The sequence below is a fragment of the Sceloporus undulatus genome, chromosome 5 (genome assembly GCF_019175285.1).
Source record: "Sceloporus undulatus isolate JIND9_A2432 ecotype Alabama chromosome 5, SceUnd_v1.1, whole genome shotgun sequence".
NCBI lineage: Eukaryota > Metazoa > Chordata > Lepidosauria > Squamata > Phrynosomatidae > Sceloporus > Sceloporus undulatus.
In genome coordinates this window covers 99,590,766-99,616,054 of record NC_056526.1, presented here as the reverse complement: position 1 = coordinate 99,616,054, position 25,289 = coordinate 99,590,766, and the positions used below count along the sequence as shown (strand labels likewise).

The 25,289-nt window shown below is 44.2% G+C and overlaps 1 protein-coding gene across 2 annotated transcripts in view; it reads right to left on the bottom strand.

Moving 5' to 3' along the window:
- Positions 1-19,411, bottom strand: part of ITFG2 (integrin alpha FG-GAP repeat containing 2) — a 52,333-nt gene extending 32,922 nt beyond the window's left edge. Inside the window, exons 1-6 of one of the 2 annotated variants that reach the window (XR_006104313.1) lie at positions 19,119-19,411; positions 13,000-13,095; positions 10,561-10,602; positions 6,115-6,289; positions 1,002-1,141; positions 46-194 (exon numbers count right to left, since the gene is read on the bottom strand). Coding sequence is in view for 1 of the 2 variants with exons in the window: in XM_042470911.1 (XP_042326845.1) it covers positions 46-194; positions 1,002-1,141; positions 6,115-6,289; positions 10,561-10,602; positions 13,000-13,095; positions 19,119-19,256 (740 nt within the window). In the remaining variant the exon portion in view is untranslated. The remainder of the gene's footprint in view (positions 1-45; positions 195-1,001; positions 1,142-6,114; positions 6,290-10,560; positions 10,603-12,999; positions 13,096-19,118) is intronic. The other variant, XM_042470911.1, reaches the window with a different exon arrangement.
- Positions 19,412-25,289: the final 5,878 nt, after the last annotated feature.

The window sequence follows — 25,289 nt, the reverse complement described above, 5'->3', positions numbered from 1 at the left end:
TATTAGACTATGCCTATCTGCCCCAACCAGGCCTGGAAATTTCACCTGTTAGTTGGAGAACTGTCTGGATTTTCTATTGGAGGCTGTTTCTCTGCTTTCCAAGTACAGAGTAGTATTGCATAACCACATCCAGGTTGTGATACAATCATCTCAGGAGCACAATCGGAGCCTGGATTTACAGACAGGCTATCCACCTGTTTTACCCATGGAGAAAAAAAGGGCATGAAACCAGTCAGTCAATTAAAAGTACTATCTGTGTGGGATGATGGGTTAATTACCTTGCTACTCTCAGCTAACTCCCCCATTCACATGTCCTCAGCCCTGAATTCATCTTGTACTATTTATTCATTGTTATATTTCCAACTATTGCCCTTCCTATCTGCCACATAATCAGTCTTTCTACCTACCCAGCCTATGGTTCTTCTCTAACATGATCAAACAAATCAGTTTCCATTATTCATCTTCTGATCCATCTTCTCTCTCCAATTACATGTCTTCTGCTCATCATCTCCCAAGTCCTGGAGTGTTTTTATTTGTCTTGACTTCCTCTGCTTCATTTTCAAATCTCTCCTATCTGGTTTCTGGCCTCTGCACTCCACAGGCAACCACAGAGGCAGGACTGAAGTGAGCATAGTTTAGGGGAGAGAGAAAAAACTAGGGTCTCATCTACATATAGTTGTTACTGAAACTTATGGGATGTAATAGGAGGCACACTGATAACTGCCATAATTACTTAGTTTCAATTATTATTTGTATCAAATTGTCTTGTGGTAGGTACATGAGTAAATAGATGTTAAGACTCAGCTAGGTTATTTTGCAAAAAAGACAAGCATTATTCATTTACAGTATGTCAAAATTGAAGTTTAGGAGGCAGCAACTACAGGGCTCTGGACTAAAGAATTCCTTTTTATACATCACTCCTTCCTTCTCTCATTCCCCTAAACTTCTCGCTTCTATGGTATAGTCGCTTACACAGGTGTCTACAAACACACATTTCGTACCTGTCCCTCCAGTAGCCACTTTTTGAGCAGCACCAACTGTCCAGATATATGCTCTGAACACTCAGATGAGTCCTCCCATCGAAAGGCCCGTACAACACGATCTGTATAACCTACTACCAATTCACATTTTCCATCTCCATCTGTAGGGAAAATGAGAGAGAGAGAACAGTGAAAAACAAAGATGGAACAAAATAAATCCATCTTGCTTTCCCCAAAAAATGTTAAGGAAACACTCCTGTGGTTGGACTATTTTAATCAACAGCCTATATACCATACCAACACAGTTGTCTGTATTCAAGCTAGACTGGTTCTGGTGTGTTACAATAATGCAGAATGAAAAATAAAATCTTATACATATCTTTTGTAGAGAGTGAACAAAAGTTGTAGAGAGTGAACCACATATTTTGTGAAGAGTGAACAAAGAGCCGAAGGAGGGAGGGAAACTACATAACTAATTTGCCATTGTTAAAACCTCTAATATAAACTTCTAATATGAAAAATGTATTTAGACACCTATATTTCTAGACACCTATACTGCTTTTTGACATGGCTGAATAGTAATAGTACTATGAAGGATAACTGTGAGAAAGAACACAGAGTTTATAGCCACTGATGTTTTTTTTAATTACTTAATGAAAAAAAATCAGGGTTAGCCATGTTGGTCATATAACAAATCAAAAATTCACCAAACAAAGGGGCGGCCTGTATCCGGCCCTTTCCCTGCCGGATCAGGGCCTCAGCTGCCACAGTGGCAGCCTCTGATGCCCCAATCCACCACTTTCCAGGCTGCGGGGAAGCGGCAAAAGGCCGCTTCCCCGTGGTCTGGAAAGGGGTGTCCTTGGGGCTTCATGCCCCAAGGACACCTGACAGCAGCAGGGAAGAGGAGAAAGGGGCCACTTGGCCCCTTTCTCATTTGCGTCACTGGCGCAGCCATGTAGAGGCTGCGCCAGCGACACAAATCCTGGAAGGAGCTCCGAAATGGAGCTCCTTCCGGGGCCGCCGAAAGAGCTCCCCAGGCGCCCTCACATGGTGCGAGGACGTCACTTCCACACCGCCCTGTTTGGAGGCGGCGCGGTGGTGACGTTCCCATGGTGGTGCCCATGTGCATAGGGTGCCGCCATTTTGTATGTCCTCAGGATGTACTTTATGCCTGTTTATAATGGGCCAATGATACTTTTATAGGAACAACCAAAATGCACAATTAAATATTGCACGTTTTCGAAGCTCCACTGGCTTCTTCATCAGGCAAGATGTTAGAAATCATACAGAAGAAAAAAAAATGGAGATGCATTTTGCTGTTTTTTTATTCTCAGTTCAGATGGTATGGAGGGGAATTACTTGCAGGCTGGAACCTCCTCCTTCTGGCCATGCGGTCACTGGAAGATTTTCAAAGTCCAGGAAATTTAACATCCATTTGCAAAACAAAAGAGATGCTTCTTTGCAATCCAACATGTCTCCATTATTTATGAAGCCCTCCTTTGTGGAGGACACTGAATTCATCAAGTTTTCCTGAAGACTTCTTGCCTAATGAAGAAGCCAGTGGAGCTTTGAAAGCCAGCAACATGTAACAATGCACTTTGGTTGGCCGAATAAAGGTATAATTGCTTGGTGGGTTTTTAATGAAACCTTGCACAGACTGCTTCTGTCATGGAGGTTTATTTTCAATTTTGTTATGACATTAAATATGTAATTAATATTACTGGATAATATTGTCTGCTTTGATCAGACCTCACCTGGAATACTGTGTCCAGTTTTGGACACCACAATTCTAGAGGGATATTGACAAGCTGCAGTGTGGCCAGAGGATCATAGAATCAAAGAGTTGGAAGAAACCTCAAGGGCCATTCAGTCCAACCTCTTGCCATACAGGAACACAATCAAAGCACCCCAAACAGATGGCCATCCGGACTCCATTTAAAACCATCCTAAGAAAGAGAATTCACTACACACGAAGGCAGCATATGTAACTGTGAAAGAGCTCTAATTGTCAGGACATTCCTCATAATGTTTAGGTGGAATATTTTTTGTGGGTTTTTTGGGCTATGTGGCATGTTCTAGAATAGCCACATAGCCCAAAAACCCCACAAAAAACTATGGATGCTGGCCATGAAAGCCTTCGACTCCAATTTAGGTGGAATGTCTTTTCCTGTAGCTTGCATCCATTGTTCCATGTCCTAGTCTCTGGAGCTACAGTAAAACAAGCTTGCTCCATCCTCAATATGACACTCCTTCAAATATTTAAAGAGGGCTATTATATGACAACCTTTTCTTCTCCAGGCTAAGCATACCCAGCTAATTAAGTATCTCCTCACATGATATGGTTTCCAAGCCCTTCACCATTTTGTTCGCCCTCCTCTGGACATGTTCCAGCTTGTTAACATTCTTTTTAAATTTTGGTACTCAGAACTGGGCACAGTATGCCAGGTGAGGCCTGACTAAGCAGAATAGAGTGGTATGATTACATCCCACAGTCTAGAGACTATACTTCAATTGATGCAGCCTAGAATTGCATTGGCTTTTTTAGCTGCCACATCACACTGTTGACTCATGTTCAATGTGTTGTTTACTAGGACTTCGAGATCCCTTTCACATGTACTATAATTAAGCCAGGTGTCTCCTATCCTATATCTATGCATTTCATTTTATCTGCCTAAGTACACTACATTACATTTCTCTGTGTTGAAATTCATTTTGTTAGTTTTGGCCCAGCTTTCGAATCTATTAAGGTCATTTTGAATTTTGATTTGACACCTAATTTGGTGCAATTTGCAAATTTAATAAGCATGCCTTGTATGGAACAGAGGCAACTCAAACAGTGAAAGGTCTGGAAATCATGTCCAATGAAGAGTGGTTTAGGGAGCTGGGTATGTTTAGCCTGGAGAAGAGGACATTAAGAGGTGACATGACAACCTAAGCATGTCATTTTGAGGTTGGAGCAAGCTTCTTTTCTGCTGCTCCAGAGATTAGGACCTGGAACAATGGATTGCACTTGGTTACCCTTGTGGGGGTTGGACTAGATGACCCAACTCTATGCTTCAATGAATAGCTATTTTAAAATAAGAAATAAGGAAGCTGGGGTTGAGTGGTTAATTAGTACTGTGGATCAGTACTGTGGATTTCAAATAACTACTGTATAGTAAATTCTTATTAAAATACTTATCAGTAACATTCGATAATGTTTTGGACAGAATGATAAGACAAACACATTTTCTATTCTGAGTATTACTTATTACTTCTTTGGAAATGTTAGCAATTTACTGTAAGTGAGAGTTAATATAAAGGCATTAATGTGAATGATGAGGAGAGCATATTCATTTGCATACTGATGTGATGATAACTCTGATCCTCATGGAAACTTTTAGTGGAACACTATAGGATATAGTTACAAAACACAAGTACCACACAGACTAAATGATAGTGTAAAGACATACATTTTAATATGAAAACTATCAAACCTATTATTATTAACCATCAAATGAGCACAAATTTGGCAGAGCAATTTCCTTTAAAATACATTAGTTAATGTTAAAAAGGAAAGAAACAGAAAACAAGTCTACCGGTAACTATAACTGGACAGCAGAAGCTACCCTATTCAGATGGCTATACAGTTGAGATCATTGTTCATAACTCTATCTAATTTCCTGAAACTATTTATAATTAGGGGGGGTGGGTAAGTAATAGAACTACAATTGCATTGAAAAGGAGATAGAAAGATATAATTCCTAATACAGCTGCACAATTGGTCACACTTAAGGTTTGGTTCTTGGAGAGCCTATAAAAGCTACTGAAATGAAGGAATAAAAATGGTTGGAAATGCTATTGGAAACTTTATCACAGCATAATAAAGAAAATAGTTCACAATATATTTTTAGGAATCATATGAAACACTTTCTCCTACTGAGTTGGAAAATGATCTAGAATATTTTGAGTTCAGATACTGAGCAAAACAGTATTTGTTTCCTATCATATTTTTCATGCACTGAAAGGTAACGAAAGATAACTGCAAGAAAGAATGCTAGGTATGCCACCAATTTTTTTTTTAAATTACTGAATGAAAACATGTACAGACTGTTTCAGTTACAGAGGTTATAATTTTGTTATGACATTAAATATACACTTAATATTGTTGGGGACACCCATTAATAAATGCATACATAGGAATTAATATTAACTTTACTCACATTATCTAAAGCTTACGCGCACGCGCGTGTGTGTGGAGAACTACACTGGTGTAGTTGGAGTGTTGGACTAGGAATTCTGAGAGACCAGGGTTTGAATCCCAGCTTGGCTATGGAAACTCCTGCATGACCCTGGCCAAGTCACACTCTCTCAGTCTCAGAGGAAGGCAAAGGCAAATCCCATCTGAATAAATCTTGCCAAGAAAACCTTGTAACAAATTTGCTTTAGGGTCTCCATAACTCAAAAATGACTTGAAGGCATACAACAACAAACTACTGCACTGTAAATATGTGAGTTACACCACTCATGGTAGACATATATGGAACAGATTGAAAGAGCATAGAATATTTTGCATGTGGCAAGACACACATATAATAAGATTCAGAGCAGTCTTCCCTATCCATGTGTTTTCTAGACACAACTGACTGTGTGGCTAATGGCTATACAGAATGGGAATGATGAGATCTGGAGTGCACCTGGCAAATAATGATTTTAAGGGTGTAGAAACTGTACTGACAGAAAGACAATATTTGTTCAGAGTTGCAATTTATTTGTTAAAATTAATCAAAGTATCAGGAGAGATTTCCTATAATTCTGAGAAATCAAATGCAGGTTAACAGGATATGTAATTAAAAACATGAACATTTATATGACAAACAATAAGAAAACAGATGATAAATCAATTAAAAAAAAACAAAATCCCTAATGCACCATTTTAATTTGCATAATTGCTTTGAATGGCCAAGAGTTTGGCCCTACATTTCTTGTCCTAGTGAGCTATTCAAGCTTCAAAACACTCAAGATCTAAGAAGAAAGAGGGGCACTTTCAGGAATATATTCATCTTTCTTATGGGCCTGTAACATATCCCACAGTGGACAATGAATTTTCTATGCTCTGTGAAGCCTCTTCCAGTCCATGTCTTTTGTTACTCACCAATGTCATTGATCAGCATAACCTTAGTGTTGGCTGGAATGTGCTGTTTAAATCCCAGCTTCTGGTCATCTGCTGCTGAGAGCTCATGGTAACCCAAGGCATCCAGGTGTTTTGAGGGCAGAGTGAGGTCAAAGAGATGAAACCAACCTTCAGCACTCACTGCAACAACTAAGTTCTAACAGAAAGGATTCTTAATCAGCATGATATGCAGGACAGTTATAACACGGAGGGAATTGATACTACCTTGGAAAGTGGCAAAAATCCTGGGAAACCTTTCCAAACAACAGAGAGGAATATGAAGTTGAGTGGTACTTCTCCTTCTGAAAAGTCTTAAATGTCAACTGTACCACCTTCTATTCATTAGCACGTATGCAAGTCTTTGTACAGTTTATCAATTAAAAGAATGTATTTATTGTAACTTGTGTTTCAGTTATCTCATTTTGAAAATTGAACGTTAACATCTCGATGGGAGAATGAGTGGCATTTCTATAGTGTCTCCATTACAGTAAAATGAAAACCTTTACCACCCCATCCCTACCCCTAAAACCCTCTCAGAACCTTGAGGCAGTATGTTCCAGAGGTTTCTGCTGCCTTTCCTACAGTGTGGTTGTATTAGGATTAAACAAGTTTAGAAGTCTGTCAAATCAGAGTGAGGTTGCAGTTGTATGTATACTTAAGCAGTGAAAGTGTCATTTTAAATCACTGTTGCTTTCTTTCAAGAAAGTCCGATAAGATGCTGCATCTCATGCTAGAACTTTAGTGTGTTACATGGAAGAAAATGCCACTGGCAGTAACACCACTGTTTAGAGATATGTGGTCTAAATACAATTCTTAGTCCCAATTACAATAGTCCCACTGAATCAATGAAAACTTATGATCAACATTTTGGTATGTTCTTTGATTCTAACTGGTCCTAAGAACTGAATTTAATCCTGTGTTTACTTTCACCTCATTATAACTGGACCAACAACTCCTGATCGTAAATGCAGCAAAGCAACTTCAAAGTCTGACTCCAGCTACTTGACCTTACTTCTGCTTTTTTTTCTTGTTTCTGTTTGAGATCCAGTTTAGAAATCTCAGTAATGGGCCTAGGATACCCTTGGGTTTCATTTTTTATCCATTAGTTTTTTAGAGTTCATAGAGTGCAATGCAGTCACCCTAGCAGCTGAAATGTTTTTTAACGATTTCCTAATTGAAAGCCAGCATGGTGTAGTGGTTTGAGTGCTGGACTATGACTCTGGAGACCAAGGTTTGATTCCTTGATCAGCCATGGAAACACACTGAGTCATATGCTCTTAGCCCCAGAAAACCTCGTGATAGATTCATCTTGGGGTAACCATAAATTAAAAATAACTTGAAGGAATACAAGAACAACAACTCCCTAATTAATGTATGAGGCATAATGCTTCAGTTTTTTAGATGAGCCATAAATCTTCTATAAAACTTCCCTGCTAACTACCATATATACTTGACTATAAATTGACCTCATGTATAAATTGAGGGCAGATTTTCAGGCCAAAATTATGGATTTTATACAACCCATGGATGAGTAAACAATAAAATTTAGAGGCATGTAACAAAGGATCTAAAAAATGAAGCACAGGAAAACAATGCCAAAGAACTTAGAAAATTCCAGCAGGCATAGCTGTTTGTGTTCAATCGAAAGGCTGGATTAATGACAGAGATGGTGGGGAGGGGGGCAGTGCTTCCAGTACAGATTACACTCTTTCACCAGTAATGGTTCTTTTTTAAAAACAAGAGTTAAAATACAGTACAGTTGTCCTCATTCACGTCCCTCAGTCTTTCACAGACAGCAAGTCGGGAGCGACATAATAGTGCATGTGCCGGAGGCTGTGCACCGCATTGTAATCAATGGAGCTCCAATACTGGCAATTTTCCTGATTCGGGGAGGGGGTGTCTGGAACAGTTCCCCCATAAATCAGAAGGGACGACTGTACTTACATTGACTCAGCTTTTTGGGGTCAATTTTTTGATGAAAAATGCTATATACATTACAGTTGGCCCACAGTATCTGTGGGGGATCCGTTCTGGGGGCCCTCCCCGCAGACATCCAAATCAGTAGATGCTCAAGTCCCATTGTCTCTACTGGCAGTGTGACCATGTGGGACAGCTGGACTGATGTCCTCCTCCCTCCCTCTCTCCACCTTCCTTCCTTCCTTCCTCCCCTCCCCTTTCTGAGGCTTTAGCCCAGGGCTTGGCTTCGGGGGCAGTTTGGAGGCGGAGGCTAGAGCCTCATCAGCCAGAGGGAGCCAGAGCCAGGGCTTGGGTCATGGAGCCTGGGGATTCCATCCCAGGATTAGGGCCTGGGGGTGAGGGCTATGAGATCCATCCCCGGCCCAGCTCAGGCTCCCTCCAGCCAATGGAGCTCTAGCATCTGCCTCCAGTCCACCTCTGAAGCCAAGCCTGGGGGAGACACCTCGGAGGGGGAGGGAGGAGAGAGGGAGAGGAAAGAAGGGATGAAGGAAAGAAAGAAGAGGGAGGGGGGACTTCAGTGTAGTTGTCCCCAATGGTGGCACAGCCACTGAGAACAATGTAGGCTTGCTGTCCATGGATGTTCAAATTCATGAATGGCAAGTCCATGGATACCGAGACCCCGCTGTATATATATAGCTGTGCCAAGGGTCAATGAAGGAGTGTTGTGTTGAGATTGAAACAAGCTTGTTTTCTGCAGCTCCAGATAATAGGACCCGGAACAATGGATGCAAACTACAGGAACAGAGATTCTACCTTTGTGTGTGCTGCTCTCCTTCTTAGAAGGTTTTTAAATGGAGTCTGGATGGTTATGTTGGGGATGTTTCAATTGTATTTCTGTATGGCAGGGGGTTGGACTGGATGGCCCTTGTGGTCTCTTCCAACTCTATGATTCTACGATCCTCTAAGGGTATAGGCGGATTTAATTTCTATTGAAATGCATTCCTATGTTGTATGTGCCTTACACTCACCCAAGTTAGGTCATATGAATGAATCTTGCCTCCCAAAGGAGTGTTTTCAGGAACAACTTCAGCTTCTATCCCAACAGTCCTGGGCAAGTTCAGACCCATTTTACATGCCTATAAGACTTAAACCTATTCTGTGGCCACTTTTGTTTCCAACATGGTTAATCAGTAAAAAGCAGTAACAAGCAAAATAAAAACACACAGCTGTCTTTATTCTAAAAAGTTAAATTAATACACAGTTTCACAAATGTCATATTTGTAATGACATCCATTACATAAAACTTAATTGAATTGAAGAATTATTTATTTATCACTGGCCCTTTCTATTTAAGGATCTGGATTGGGAGAATCAGGTGCCAGTCATTTTCTGGGCAAGGTACATAGTGTTGGTTATTACCTTTAAAGCCCTACATGGTATAGGATTCTCCATTTAATCTGCCCCATATCTTCATGTCCTGTGGTGGACACTTGCTCCAGTCAGCCAGGACTGGATTGGCAACTGTCAGACAGACAGTTTTTTCCAGCCACCTCTAGACTGTGGAATGGCCTACTGGAAGAGATTCAACAGTGGAATACGCTGCTTGAATTTAAAATAGCATTAAAGACCAGTCTCTTCCACCAGGCTTATCCTGATTATTTTTAAATTGTGAGTGCTGAATTTTAGATTGTTTGAAAATGTATATTTTTTATTTGTCCTTCAAAATTGATGTGTATTTTAACTGAAGTGTTTGAACTGATGTTGTTTGTTAACTATTAAATTGTTGTTGTCCCCCCACCTCAATCCAAAGACAGAGGAGGGCAAGAAATAAATATTATTGTTAATAGTAGTAGTAGTAGTAGTAATACAAGTATTTGGAGAAGCTGGAAATTTGGAAAGAGTTGAGAAGGCAAAATGAAGATGAATTATTAATTATTCATCAGAGCATTACTGTAAAGGCTACAGGAGAAACATGAAGACATGAAGTTTGCAATTCTGTAGGAACTGGGATGAGTTAATACATCTGCCCACATGTGTAATTTTCTCTCCATGTGTAAATGGAGGAAAGAATATAAACTCTTCAACTTTATTACATGCAGTTATTCATAAAAGGATCAGGCTTCATAAATAGACCAAACAGAATGCCCACCAGGACCTAACACAAATAATTAGTCCATAAATATATGTAAGAATCAGTAACTCAGAAAATATTAAAGTGAAACAGCATAGAATCACAGAATCATGAGTTAGAAGACACCACAAGGACCATCCAGACCAATATCCTCTCATGCAGGAAGACACAACCAATCTGTGAATTCTTGCATGGAACATATATATTGAGTGATCCCCCACATAAGGCAGGGGCGCACTTTATAACAATTCATAATGCATATAATACATGATATAGAATGGTAGTGAACATTATTTCATGAGATGTAAAACTGAACAGTGTGAGGATACATTATGCAATAGTAGCAAAGAGAAGTGAAGAAATTATTTTTAAAATTTTACCTTTCCTTTATTGCACACATCTCCAACACCAACACAGGTAAGCTGGAAAAAAAAGTATTAATTTGATTAAGTCTAACACTTTCCAACTAAATCAGTTCTAATGCAAATAGATAAATAAAATATAGCAATAGGGTCTAATCTGAAATATATCTGAAAGAAATTCATTGGTCCAAAACACACTATGGAAATAATTCAGTTTGAGACTGCTTTAACTGCCCTGGATCAGTGTTAGGAAACCTGGGAATTGTAGTTTACTGTGGCACTAGAGCTCTCTGATAGAAAAGTTTCACAAAACTAGTTTTCAGAACTCCCTAGCATTGAACCAGTGCAGTTAAAGCAGTCTCAAACTGGATTACTTCTGCAGTGTGTTTTGGCCCATTTACTTCAGAATCATATACCATAGGGCTACTAGAAAGGCTGATCCAGATGAATAGCTAATGAGTAAACCAAATGCTTGTGTTCCTTGTCTGCTGTAGCCTATCTTCTGATACTGCATTGCATTACAGAGGAGACTCCACCTAAGAGCTGTGTTTCTTCAACATTTGCAGCAAACAAAACAAAACAAACAAAAACACAGTCTTAAGTGCTCAGGCGTTAACTAGGGGTATACAGTATGTGTTCAAATTCTGCAATGCTTAAAATACCTGTAACCATGTCATAAGAAGTTCATGTTGTGTTAGGCCATAATCAGAAGATTACCAAGTAGACCACAGCCAATATTATGAGGTAGGAAATTACTCCCAATCTGTTTTGTGAACAAACTGGAGAAACCTTGTAAACATGATTTCCTAGTGGCCTGTGGGGTTTTCACCCTTTATCCCACCACTGTATACAACAAGTGTGGGGGCTTCCCACTCAGGCAATCACACCAGTGTCACTAACTGTGAGGATTCCTTTCAGGAAATCCCAACACCATGGCCACATACAGAGGTCTCTATACTCATCAAACGTGAAGCCTTCCAGTATTCACTGTAAACAGTGTGAAGGCTTTCCCTAACCCACACCTCTGACACATGTAAGGATTTTCTCCTGTCCCCCTTCTGTGACACCAACCGTAGGATTAATCTACAATCAAGGCTCCTATGAGGTTTTATACTAAAGGTGCTCCTCCATTTGTGCCGACTTCATATTCACAACCCTTGCTTACTTGCGAGGAGCAAATGGAGGGGAATATAATGGGGATGTGCCCCCATTCAAACCTGTGGGGCTTGAATATGTGTGAAATTCTGTTTTTGCGGGGGGGGGGGGTGAGGAATGGATCTCCCGTGAAAACTGAGGTCTGACTGTACTTTTATTCCCTACAGGATACCACCCTTTCACCTTCAATGTTGCCACCTTGTCTGAAATCCAGGTCTCAGAATGATAGCAATTCCAGAGGCCAGAAAGGTATAAAAATACAAACAAAAATTTATTTACAGAAGTTAAACATAAAATATCAGATTACTTATATATAACATTTAAAACAATACTCTCTCCTCTCAAGCCAAATTAAACCCTTACTAATCACACAGCTGAAACTCCTTTCTCTCACTCCAATCCTAGACTCACTCACAGCCTTCTCAAAGCATATTTCCAGCTGCAGTCTTCTCCAAAAGCCAAGCTAAATTGGCTCCCCTCTAACGCACACTCTAACTGCCATTTGCTAACTGTCCCATGCAAATCTCCTCAAACATTTCCCCAATCCCATCCACTTCAACACTCCATTCTCTCCTCACTGCCAATTACTTACCTCATGCTTACAATGGTGCTTTCTGCACCGGCATTTGGGACGTCCTCCGGACGTCCCATTTTAAAAAAGGGGCGTCTCTTATAGACGTCCCTGTGCCTAGTACGGACTCCGTCCGTACAAGATGGCGCCGGCCTTTCTACATGGCCGGCGCCATCTTTGCGTACTGGACGCACAGCGTCCAGACGTGTCGCGCCGCTTGTGACGTAGCGAGCGCGCCCCTGGCGCCTCGCTACGTCGCAAACGCGACTTGAAAAAAAGCTCCATTTTGGAGCTTCTTTTTTCGGTCCGCGCGGGAGTCGGGCCGTCTGAAGGCTCCGGCTCCCCCGTGGAGCTACTGGCGGCGGCAGCAGACCGCCGCAAAGCGGCGGTCTGTACCCCGCCAATAAGTCACATAACTTTTTTATATAGAAACCCATGACATCACGTGTTCACCTTCCAAAAATGTAGGAAAACAAGGACTAGACAAGGATCAAATGCATGGAGTGGACAAGGATTTGAAACTAGATCCACCATTCCATAAACAATCTTCTGCACTCTGGGCTGCAGTAATAATCAAGTGCTCTGATAAAGGTCTGTGTACTAAAGTAGACAATAAAAAATTGTCCATTACCATCAGACAGTGACATAGTTATCAGGACAGCAAGAAACAGTACACAAACGGTGCTAGATGCTGTAATATCAAGGAGGTGATATATTCAGCTTCTACTCACCATTCCTTGACATGAGCGTACAATCCAAGGCTTGCTTTCATCATTCTTGTATATAAATAGTTTTCCACTGGTGTCTCCCACCACTAGCTCATTCAGCTGGAGAAGAAAAGGAAATTATATTGATAAAGAATGTTTAAATATTCAAAAGTTATGTCTTATTTCAGATTCCACACAGACACACACACAATAAAGAATTACGCTTATCGGCAACATTAGAGTACAAATAAAAAACATAAAGAAAGCAGTAATTCTGGGCATGTCTGGACTGGGACCAAAGAAAAGATTCAACTATTTGGTTTCTGGAGTGAACCTTCCTTTTAAACTCTTAGGTTATTGACTGAATTAAAGCTGGTTGAACAAGGATTACAAATCCATGATTCTGAGGAATGGTCTAGACAAGAGCTACTTTAATCTTGATTATTACCAATAACAGCTAGTGTGGGATGTTTTAAGATTGCTCTTCATTTTGTGGCAGAATCATAGAATCACAGTTTGAAGAGACCACAAGGACTATCCAGTCCAACCCCCTGCCATGCAGGAAATCACAATTAAAGCATCCCCGACAGATGGCCATCCAGCCTGTTTAATGACCTTCAAGGAGGGAGACTCCACCACTCTCCGAGGGAGTGTGTTCCATTGTCAAACAGCCCTTTCTGTCAGGAAGTTCCTCCTAATGTTGAGGTGGAATTTCTTTTCCTGTAGCTTGCATCCATTGTTCTGGGTCCTGTTCCAAGCTTGTTTCCTCCTCAATATGACATCCCCTCAAATATTTCAATATGGCTATCATATCACCTCTTAACCTCCTCTTCTCCAGGCTAAACATCCCCAGCTCCCTAAGTCATTCCTCATAGGTAGGCTTGCCATAACCCGGCAGCCCCCTTGCCATTCACGGTTTTGGGGGCCCCCTCCCGGTCACGGTCCGGTTTGGGCCCCCACCCGTGCCTTGTTCCCGGTTTGGGGGGTCCGCTCCGGCCATTGCTGCTGCCGCTAATGTGGCTGCTGCGGCGCCGACCCACCTCCTCCGGCTCCACCTTCCTCCTTTTCCTCGGCGGGCCGGCGGCAGAAGCGCCGCTGCCACCGCGCCCCCACTGGGAGGGCTTGCGCGCTGCCCAGGCCTCAGTAGGGACCAGTGGCAGCACGCGCGCCTTCCCCATTCCCTCCGCGCGCGCGCCTTCCACCCCATTCCCTCCGCGCGCGCGCCTTCCCCATTCCCTCCGCGTGCGCGTGCCTGCCCCGCTTCCCTTCCTCCCGCGCCAGCCATCGTAAGGAGGAGGAGCCGGAGGAAGGAGCCGGAGGAAGGGTGCCTGAAGGTCAGGACAGAATTGGGCCACAGAAGGAGGGGGAGGAGGAAGAGGAAAGCTGAGTCAGTGGCCATTAGGTCTGCCTTGGTATTTTGGGGGTTTTAAATTATTTTTTAAAATATAAAATACTTATTTTATTTATTTATTTTAATTTTTATTATTGCTTTTTATTTTTTATTTTATTAATTTTTATTATTGCTTGTTTTTATTTTATTTTATTAATTTTTATTATTGCTTGTTTTATTTTATTTTATTAATTTTTATTATTGCTTGTTTTTGTTTTATTTTATTAATTTTATTATTGCTTGTTTTTGTTTTATTTTATTAATTTTTATTATTGCTTGTTTTTTATTTTATTACATTAATTTTTATTATTGCTTGTTTTTTATTTTATTACATTAATTTTTATTATCAAATATATACACCCCTGCCTTGTTTTTTATTTATTTTTTCATTATTTTTTATTATTAAATATATGCAAGTGCATTTTTTGTGTATTTATGGTGCTTTGAATGCTAACAAGTCTGCCTTTCTTGGCCAATTATAGTGGTGATGATGATGATGATGATGATGATGATGATATTGATATCAACAAGCCTCTGAGGCATGGCCAATGTAACTTGCTGTGATTTTTACAAACTCATGCACAGTGAAGAAAAACCACAGTCCCTTGCCCAAGTACACACTTCTGAGAAGTACAGTTGAACCGGAGGGCAAGTCCATTTCTGCCATCTGTCTAAGAATAATGCCAAAATGTCCTCCATTTTGATCATGCCTAAAAACATGCATTTATATTAACATTTAAAAAAAACCTCAATTTTTTGCGCGTCCTCCATTTTTATAAAAATGTGTCCTACATTTGAAAATGTTGCCCTACATTTGTCCCGGTTTGGAGGGCCTCACTTATGGCAACCCTACTCATAGGGCATGGTTTCCAGACCCTTCACCATTCTAGTTGCCCTCCTATTATCCCCAGATTCCCAGTGATTGGGTGGCATATAAATAAATCCTATTATTATTTTGGACCTAAGTTAAGTATGGCGCCTGCAGCTGTCCCTCTACCTGCCAGTTTGGGGCCAGGGCAGTCTCACTGGCAGCCCTGCAGCACCAATCTGGAGTTTTTCCAGATCACAGAGGGAGAAGTGGCAAAAGGAATGTCCTTGGGGCTTCATGCCCCCGGATACCCCAACAGCCAAAGCCCTTTCTCCTCAGCATCGTTCCCACCGTCATTTGGTTGCTGCGGGAACAATGTGCGCACCCAAAAGCTGCTGCCTAGAGCAGCTTCTTTTTTGCAGCAGCGCAACCAGGAAATGGCATGGTAACCCCGTGTGGACAGGAGGCCGCCACGAAGACGGCGGGGTCACATGCTAGGATTAGGGACCGTGCAGTTGGTGCGCAGTCCCTAACCCTAGTATCGCTGTCAGGATGGCACTTAGTGGCCGTCTGTACCGCACCTATATTTAACTAATTAACTGGTGCAGAATACTGACGACAGACTTTTGGTGATGAATTTCAGTAAACAATACTTGATAAAGCTTGAGCTAAGAAAGAACAGGATTCTACTCTAGCTGTAGCTGTGTATGCAATAGGTAACACAAACAGCAACTGCTACCAGAATCCCTTACTCAGTGTGTATGTCATGAACAGAGAAATGGGGAAAGCACATTTAGCTTGCCTCATCAGATACGCACAGCGTTAAAGAGCTATACATTTGCCCACCAAAATACAGTTGGCCCTTTTTATACACGGATTTTTTATACACAGATTCAGGCATACACGGTTTGAAAATGTTCAAAAAAAGTATAAATTTCAAATAACAAACCTTGATTTTCCATTTTTTAAAAGGGACACCATTTTGCTATGTCATTATATTTAATGGGACTTGAGCATACATGGATTTTGTTATACACAGGGGATCTTGGAACCAAACCCCAGCGTATAACAAGGGTCCATTGTAATAAGAAAAATAATGGCTGGTGAAAGAAGAAGTACAGCTGGCCCTCCAGATTTGCGGATTTGCAGTCTTAATTATTCACGAGGTGAAGGCCCCTCGCCCAGGCATTCCTCTTCCCCCTCCCTCCTGGGCTTTTCTCCTCAGGAAAAAAAGCCCAGGAGCCAACTATGGCGGGTTACAGACCGCCATAAAGGACGTCCTTAGGACGTCCCATTTTGAAAAAGGGGCGTCACTTCCAGACGCCCCTTAACCCTATCACGGGCAGAGTCCGTGACAAATGGCGGCAGCCGTTCCACACAGCCACCTCCATTTTGATGTAGCAGACGCTCTGCGTCCGCACATCACACAGCAGAAGTGACGCCGCGAGTGCACCCTTTGGCACTTGTGGCACCTCTTCCGGGGCCTGAGAAGGAGCGTGATTTCTGCGCTCCTTCTCTGCAGCATCCGGGAGCCGTGCCGTTTAAAGGCTGCAGTTCCCGGACGCTGCAAGCGGTGGTGGAGCCAGACTGCCTCTTCTTGGCGGTCTGTAACCCGCCTATGTTTCTTTCCCGGCCAGCCAAGCAGCAGCCTGGCCAGGAAAAGGAGGAGGAGCCTCCATCCCCTGGGGACCCTTTGCCTGCCCCAACGCTCCCTGGGCTGTCTGAGGGGCAAGCAAATGGAGGAGGAGTCTCCATCCCCCTGGGACTCTTTGCCTGCCCTGTCACTCCCTGGGACTGGGAAGCATGCACACCAGCTCCTCCCACCTTTCCTTTGCTTGGGACGGCTGACTGCAGCTGTCCCAGGCATCAGAGCAGGAGGTGGGCAGGGGTTGTGTTATTTGCTAATTTTCAATTATGGTTATAATACACTTGTCCCTCCACATTTGAGGCTTTGATTTTTGCAGGTTTGATTATTGAAGGATTTTATTCGTATGTTCTCTCTAGGAATATCTAGGTCCTCCAGTGCAGCACTATGGTAAACTTTAACCAAAAGTCACACTGAAGACCTTAGAGATTCCATTGTTCTCTGCCTACAAAGAGGCCTGTGACCTCACTGGTATGAAGACATATTGGATTGGGAAAGATGGGTCCCTGTTGAGATGCAAATGGACTTTAAATTTCCTGGACTTTGAAAATCTCCCTATTGCTGCATAGCCAGAAGGAGGAGGAGCCTCCTCCAAAAGATATCTTCCCCATCATAACATCTTTACTGAGGACTGAAACACATGCAGGCATCTGACTAACATCTCCAATTTCCCCCCCCCTCCTGTTTGGTTTGTAACATCTTGCCTGAAGAAGCCCATGGAGCTTTGAAAGCTTGCAACAAGTATATTGAGCATTTTGGCTGGCCAATAAAGGTTATATAAGTGACAGTTATATGTTAATGGGAACACATTTATGTTTATGTTTTATATTGCAGTATTATTAGAGATCAGGGGAAAGAACATTAACAAGCTTAGATATGCGGATGACACAATGCTACTAGCAGAAATCAACAAGGACTGGGAGCAATTACTGACGAAGGTTAAGGAGAAAAGTGCCAAGGCAGACTTAATGCTGAACATTAAGAAAATAAGAATAATGATTGTGGAAGAACCACTCATTCACAGAGTTGTCATGACTTGAGGTCGACCTGAAGGCAGCTAACAACAACAAATCAATGGATGCAAGCTACAGGAAAAAAGATTCCAGCTCAACATTAGGAAGCACTTCCTGACAGCAAGGGCTGTTTGACAGTGGAACAAACTCCCTCAGAGTGTAGTGGAGTCTCCTTCTTTGGAGGTCTTTAAACAGAGGCTGGATGGCCATCTGTCAATGGGGATGCTTTGACTGAGAGTTCCTACATGGCAGAATGGGGTTGGACTGGATGGCCATTGTGGTCTCTTCCAACTCTATGATTCAATGGTGTTTATCACACTATACTCTTATAGTGCTACTATTCCACTTTGACTGCTCTAGCTGCCTCCTGTTGCATTCTGGGATTGGCAGTTTTAAGGAGGGGTATTTAGAATTCTCAGGCAGGGAACTTCAGCATCTATGACAATAAGCACCAATTACTTGTATCATGTGAAAACTCAATTTTAAAGTCTATAATTAGGCATAACCAGTTTATAATTTTAAGTTCTTAATAAAATATAGACTTTATTTATTAAAAGTCTTTCTGTAAGAGGGGAAGCCTGAATGCTCAATGGATGGACTCCCTCAAGAGAGGCCTGAGCCTGGAGGACCTGAGGACAGACTTGGAGGGCAGAGGGGCCTGGCAGCGTCTCATCCAAAGGGCCGCCATGAGTTGGGGCTGGCTGGAGCGCAGCTAACAACCACAACAAGAATCTTGTGGACACCAACCCACGTCTTCAGATGCCATGGCAGATAAAGCCTGAATTCTTCCTGGAAGTGAAAATGACAAAGCTGAGGCTGCCATGCTTTGGCCATATCATGAGACTAATTAGAAAAGACAATACTGTTAGGGAAGGCAGAAGGCCATAGAAGGAGAGGCAAGCCACGCGCTCAGTGAGAAGAGCAGAGGAAGTGATGGCCTCCTGGAGGGGCCTCGGCCTCCCCAGGGCTGACTGGAGGGCAGGGAACAACAGTCACAGCCACAGCCTGCACTGGCCTTGAGTACTGCCATGGAAAAGCCAAGGGCTAAGTTGGGAGAAAAGGGTCCTCCTTTTGGGGGGATGGTCTGTTCGGTGTGTCCCCAAACTGTGCTCTTTAAAGGATTTTGGACTTCAGCTCCCAGAATCCCACGCTATTGGCCGACATGGCTGAGGCTTCTGGGAGATGAAGTCCAAAATCTCTTAAAGAGCCACAGTTTGGGGACCACAGTTTACTTCCCCTCCACGTTTCCTTTTTATGCAGCCTCGGTGTGTATTCCCGCAGACGCACCGCGTCGTTGTCGGCGTCTCCGAGGCAGATGGCGTGAGGGAAGAGGCTCCCGCTGAAGTCCAGGGTCACGCGCTGCACGTAACTGACCGAACGCATGGTCGAGCCGCCGGGACCCTTGACGCCGCCGACGCCTCTCATCGAGTGGTCGCTCTCTCTTGCGTCTCTATGGACATAGTAAGGGTGCTCCGTTGGGTCAAATGCTGCGTTGTGAGGAGGAGGAGGAAGAGAGGAGCAGCATAGCGATAAGTCTCAAAGAGTGCCCATTCAATTTTCTGGAGACGGAACTTCCTGGTTTATTTTCTCCTTGAGAGGTGGGAGAGAGAGCTGTAAAATTTACTCTCTGGCGCCCCCAGCTGGCCCTTCAAAATCTAGACCAGTGGTTCCCTAAACTGTGCCCTTTATGTTGGACTTCAGCTCCCAGAAACCTCAGCCATGTTGGCCAATAGTCTGGGATTCTGGGAGCTGAAGTCCAGAATTCCCTTAAAGGGCACGGTTTGGACCACTGATCTAAACTTAAATTGGGAAGCAGTAACAACACAAGCTTTAGAATAACTGTACACTTGTCCCTCAATATTCACTACTTAGAGGCACAAGACCCTTGTGAATATGGAAAAACCGGAAATAACAAAAACACCATGTTTTTACCTGAGAGGACACCTCTCTAAGAATCTCTAGGTCCTCCAACACAACTCTGTGGCTAGCATCCGACAGACACTGACCATAGAACTGCAAATGCCTAGTAGAGTATTCTCTCTAGGAATCTCTAGGTCTTTCCGTGCAACTTTTAGTTAAAGTGGACCATAGAGTTGCACTGGAAGACATTCCTAGAGAGAACATATTAATAAAATCCGTGAATAATCAAATCCGCAAATATGGAGGGATGAGTGTATATCAATAAATCTTACCAGCTTGAAATTGGGATCTTGGCACTTATCACGTTCCAATGATCTGTAAAATAATGTGAAATTACTAAGAATATAGGATGGATAAAACTGAGGAAATGGATTTAAACTTTTATTTTTTAAGCACAAGAAATTAAATATAACACTATTACAAATAGCCAGAGATTAGACGATTCTAGGCTGCATCAATAGAAGTATAGTGTCTAGATCCAGGGAAGTAATAGTGCCACTCTATTCTGCTTGGATTAGGCCTCACCTGGAATATTGTATCCAGTTCTGGGCACCACAATTCAAAAAGGATGTGGAGAAACTGGAGCATGTCCAAAGGAGGGCAACTAAAATGGTGAAGGGTCTGGAAACCATGCCCAAGCTGGAGATGTTTAGCCTGGAGAAGAGAAGGTTAATAGGTGATATGATATGATAGCCCTGTTTAAATATTTGAAAGGATGTCATATTGAGGAGGAAACAAGCTTGGAACAGGACCCAGAACAATGGATGCAAGCTCCAGGAAAAGAGATTCCACCTCAACATTAGGAGGAACTTCCTGACAGTAAGGGCTGTTTGGCACTGGAACACACTCCCTTGGAATGTGGTGGAGTCATCTTTGGAGGTCTACAAATAGAGGCTGGATGGCCATCTGTCGGGTATGCTTTGATTGAATGTTCCTGCATGGCAGGGGGGGTTGGAATGGATGGACCTTATATCTTCCACCTTTATGATTGTATGAGGAGCATCTTACAGAGCTGAATATATTTAGCTCAGGAAGAGAAGGTTAATGGGTGACATGTTCAATTATCTGAAGTGATAATTCGGCAGGTTATCAATGTCTGGATGAGGGACCTGGCCGTCCTGGAGAGTGAGGAGGTCCGGACGGAACTCGAGATGGAGGAAGTCTCTCCAGAAGAGGTGGAACAAGGACGGAAACCATGGCTGTCTCGGCCACCAAGGGATGATCAGGATGGCATCCGAGTGGTCCCTTGTCATCTTGGAAACCACTCTGGTGATCAGCAGAAATGGAGGGAAGGCGTACAGCATCTCTCCTGACCAAGCGAAGGTGAACGCGTCTCCGAGGGAGTTCTCGTTGCGTGCTTGGGAAAAGAACTGTTGACAGTGGCTGTTGAGAGCGGTTGCAAAGAGGTCGATCCGGGGTGCTCCCCACCGACTGAAGAGGTCATCAACCGTCTCAGGATAGAGTCTCCACTCATGGCAGATGGTGGAAGATCTGCTGAGCTGGTCAGCCAAGTTGTTCTCCTGTCCTGGCAAGTGGATTGCTTGGAGCAGAACCCTTCTCGGGATGCACCAGTCCCAGATGCAGAGCGTGATGTCAAGCAGAGTTTGTGACTTGGTGCCCCCTTGTTTGTTGAGATAGTACATGACTGTGGTGTTGTCCATCAGTAGAAGTACTACCTTGCTGGAGAGGTTGGTCTTGAAGGCCCTCAGTGCCTTCTCCACTTCCAGCATCTCGAGAGTGTTGATGTGGAGAACCTGTTCCTCTAGTGACCACTTGTCCTTGATGAAGAGGTTTGACAAGTGGATGCCTCAACCTTCCATGTAAGCATTGGTGGTCAGGGTGACCTGGGGCTGAGGAGGAGAAAAAGGTATGCCGGCGCAGACGTTCCGAGAGTTGAGCCACCAACGGAGCAAGCAGGAGTTGAGGAGTCTGTCACTGCATTGAAGACCAACAGGAACCATGACTGGAGAGGCCGAAACCATAGCCTTGCCCACAGGATCACGAAGGTCATGGAGGCCATGTGTCCCAGGGCTGTTTGAACATCACTGGCCCTCACTCGCCTGTGGGCAAGGCAAGTCCTGACCGAGGAGCAGAGTGTGTGGAAACAGTCCTGAGGGAGATAGGCGATGCAGTCTTTGGAATCAAGGACGGTGCCGATGAATTTGATCCTTTTGGATGGGGTGAGATGGCACTTTTCCAAGTTCACCAAGAGCCCAAGGGATAAAAGGAGCAACAAGGTGAAGCTGACGTCTTTTTGCAATTCGTTGATGGAGGGGGCCACAAAAAGCCAGTCATCCAGGTATGGGAAGACTCTGGAGCCTCGGTGGTGAAGATAGACCATGATTGGAGCCATGCACTTGGTGAAAACCCTTGGGGCTGTGGAGAGGTCGAAGGGAAGGACGTTGTAGTGGTACATGTCAGCACCGACGGCAAAGGACAGGAGTCTCCTGTGACTTTCTCGAATCCCCACATGGAAATACGCATCCTTCAAGTTGATCATCGCGAACCACAGGCCCTGGTGCAATAAGGGCAGAATAGAGGCAAGGGTAACTATACAGAATCGCCGGTAGGAGTTGAGAAGTCTCAAGTCTAAAATTGGTCTGATGCCACCATCAGTCTTGGGGACCGTAAAGTATCTGGAGAAGAAGCATCTAGGGGCCTGCGAGTGATCAAGGGGTGAGATTACGCCCTTTGTCAAAACAGTGCGTACTTTGTGAAGAAGGGTGTCTGGGGGGGGGGGGGTGGAAACAACAGCTCCAGTTAGTCGGAGCTCTTAGAACTCGAGGGCATAACCACTGCAGATGATGTCAAGGACCTAAGAGGTGGAGGTCACAGAGGCCCAGGTGTTAGAGGAGGGCCTCAAAATGTTCAAAAAGAAGGAACTGGAGGGGATGATGGAGCACACAGCCACCCTTCAGGACCTCTTCTTGCCCTGGTCAGTATCCTGCTTATGGTAGTTTTTCCTGTACTGAGCAGGGGCCTGGCGGCGGCCGGGAAACAAAAAGACCGGGATGGGTAGTGCTGCCTCTGGTGCTCCTACTGTTGGTATGGACGGTCCTGCTGAAAGGTCCTTTCCATACCACTGATGTTGACCTCCGAACCTCCCGTGGGAAGAAGACTGTGCCAAATCCTTGAGGATTTGGAGCTCGACTCCTTCAGGGACATACCGTGCTTCTTCACTGCGACCTTCATTCTATATTTGAGGTGGAGACGCTTGTCTGTCTCTCAGTTAAACAGGCTCGCGTCGTCAAAGGGCATGTCCTCGATTGTCGCCTTTGCGTTCTGGTTGAGATCAGAGGATCGAAGCCACGTGTGTCTCCTGAGGGCTATGGCAGCTGCCATGGACTTGGCTGAGCAGTCAGTAGAGTGGCGGGCAGAAGCCCAATGGAGTGGGCTTCATCCCGGGTCTTGGTGAGGATGTCCTGGGTCTCATCTGGGATGTCCGGGATGAGAGGAGAAATCAGCTCCATGAGGAACTGTATGTAGGCCCCCATACAGGCGTTGTAGTTGGCCACCTTCAGTCTCAACACAGATGAGGCATAAGCCTTATTGGCCCATCTGTCGATTTTCTTGGCTTCCCAGTCTGCCAGCAAGGTGGAGATCTTTGGAGTGAAGGACTGCTGAGTGCCCTGGGGTGGGCAAACAGCCACAAAGACTGAGAAGGGGTGATCCTATATAAGGACTCAATCTTCCTATGGTGCGTGTGATAGAAGCCAGAGTGTCCCAGGAGCACTTCGCAATCTTCTCCAGGGACAGCAGCAATGGGATGGACGCTGGCGTAGGTACTTTACAATGGATGCGCCTCTCTATGGGGTCAGCGGCATCATCCTCAGCATGGGTAATCTGGAGATCCAGAGTGTTTCCCATCTTGATGATGTGCACAAAGGAACCCACATCATCGGTCGGTGAGGAGGATCCTGGCTGAAACAGTTCCTGGGCAATTGATGGTCAAAGTCGTCCGAGGAATCAGTGTCAACATGAGGTGCCCGAGGGAAATGCTGCTTGGATCCATCCTGGTCAGAATCCGAAGCGTCACCTGCTCTAGAAGGCAGAGCCTGGGTCACAGCAACTGCAGCGGGGTGAGGTGTTGGGGGGCCGGAGGCGCTTTCACCACCAGTGCCGGTCTCGGTCTCGTGGGGAGAGTAGAGGATTGGCCCACGTGACGACAGACAGAGTCATGACTAATAGTGAAATAGTATCTCTCAGCCTCGCTATCGTAAGACAGGTCCGAGTCCACATGCTCCTGGTGGCGTGGGGCCTGGTGAATCTCGGCCTGGTGGAGCACCACCTGAAGGACCGGCGTGAGGGACCGACGGATATCAGATGAGCCCCTGCGAGGTGACACAGCCGTGAGAATCTGAATGTCATTGTTGGAGACCAGATGAAAAGCCAACGTCACTGGCAGAGAGGAGACTGAGGCTGACACAGGTGTATGCCGAGCATGGCAAGGCTCGGATCCAACCGGTACCAAGGGGGTCCTTCTGGACTCGGAAGAGGCGGTATGCTCCCTCGAGTCCAACTGGGAGCTCTCCAGAGTCTTCATGCGCACCTTTTTGGAAGAGCCATGAGGAGAACCATCTCCCAAATCCACAGGCCTCTTCCTTGAGGATTTGGAGCTCGTGTCCTTCAGGGAGCTCGCATGCTTCACCTGGGCAAAACAGACTTCTTGAAGACCAAGTCCTTATGTTTTGACTTGTCCTTCTTGGACTTAGATTTGGACTTATCAGGTGCTCCTTTGGACCCAGCGTCCCTCCTTGGGACAGTGGTACTCGGCTCAGTGGTGGAGCTCTGGGCCACAGTGGTAGAAACCACAGGTACTGACTCCGATGCTGCCGGTGCAGAGACAGAGCGAGAGGCTGATGGAGGCTGAAGAGCCTGTTGGTATAGGGCAGCCTTCAGGCGGGAGTCCCGGTTCTTTCTTGCCTGCGGAGTCAGCAATTTGCAGAGAGCGCAGGTCTTTGGGTTATGGGCCTCATAAGAAGACAAGAGGAGTGCGGGTCTTGGCCGGGTATTTTACCCCCACAGATGTCGCACTTCTTAAATGGAGGCGGAGACATCATAGCCAATTGCAGAATCCAAATCGTAGTCACTGAACATGCCGAGAATGTTCAGGAAACACGAGGAGATCAGATTGAGGATAGTCAAGCAGTCTGAGGTCAAATGTCCAGCAAGAGAGATCGAGAATGGTCAATGGTCTTGAGGTCAAAATCCAGTGAAACAAGCAAAGTCACAGAAGCGAAGTTCCCCAAGCAGCTAACACAGCAGAAAGAAGGAACTGGGGAAAGAGTGGGAACGCAGGGGACTTATAAGGGCTGGGTGGAGCTACGGCCAAAAAGTTGCAAAGTTAACTTAGCCCAGTGATTCTAGAAGTTTTCTGAGCAGCACTGTGCAGGAGCAGTACAACTCATTTGTATGCATTCGCAGAGACCACAAAGAAGAAGTAAATATATTCAGACTGTGCGTATGATATTGTAATTTAAAGGTATAAGTTTAATTTCGTTAGTTGTTTATGTTTATTATTATTTATTATGTCACCAC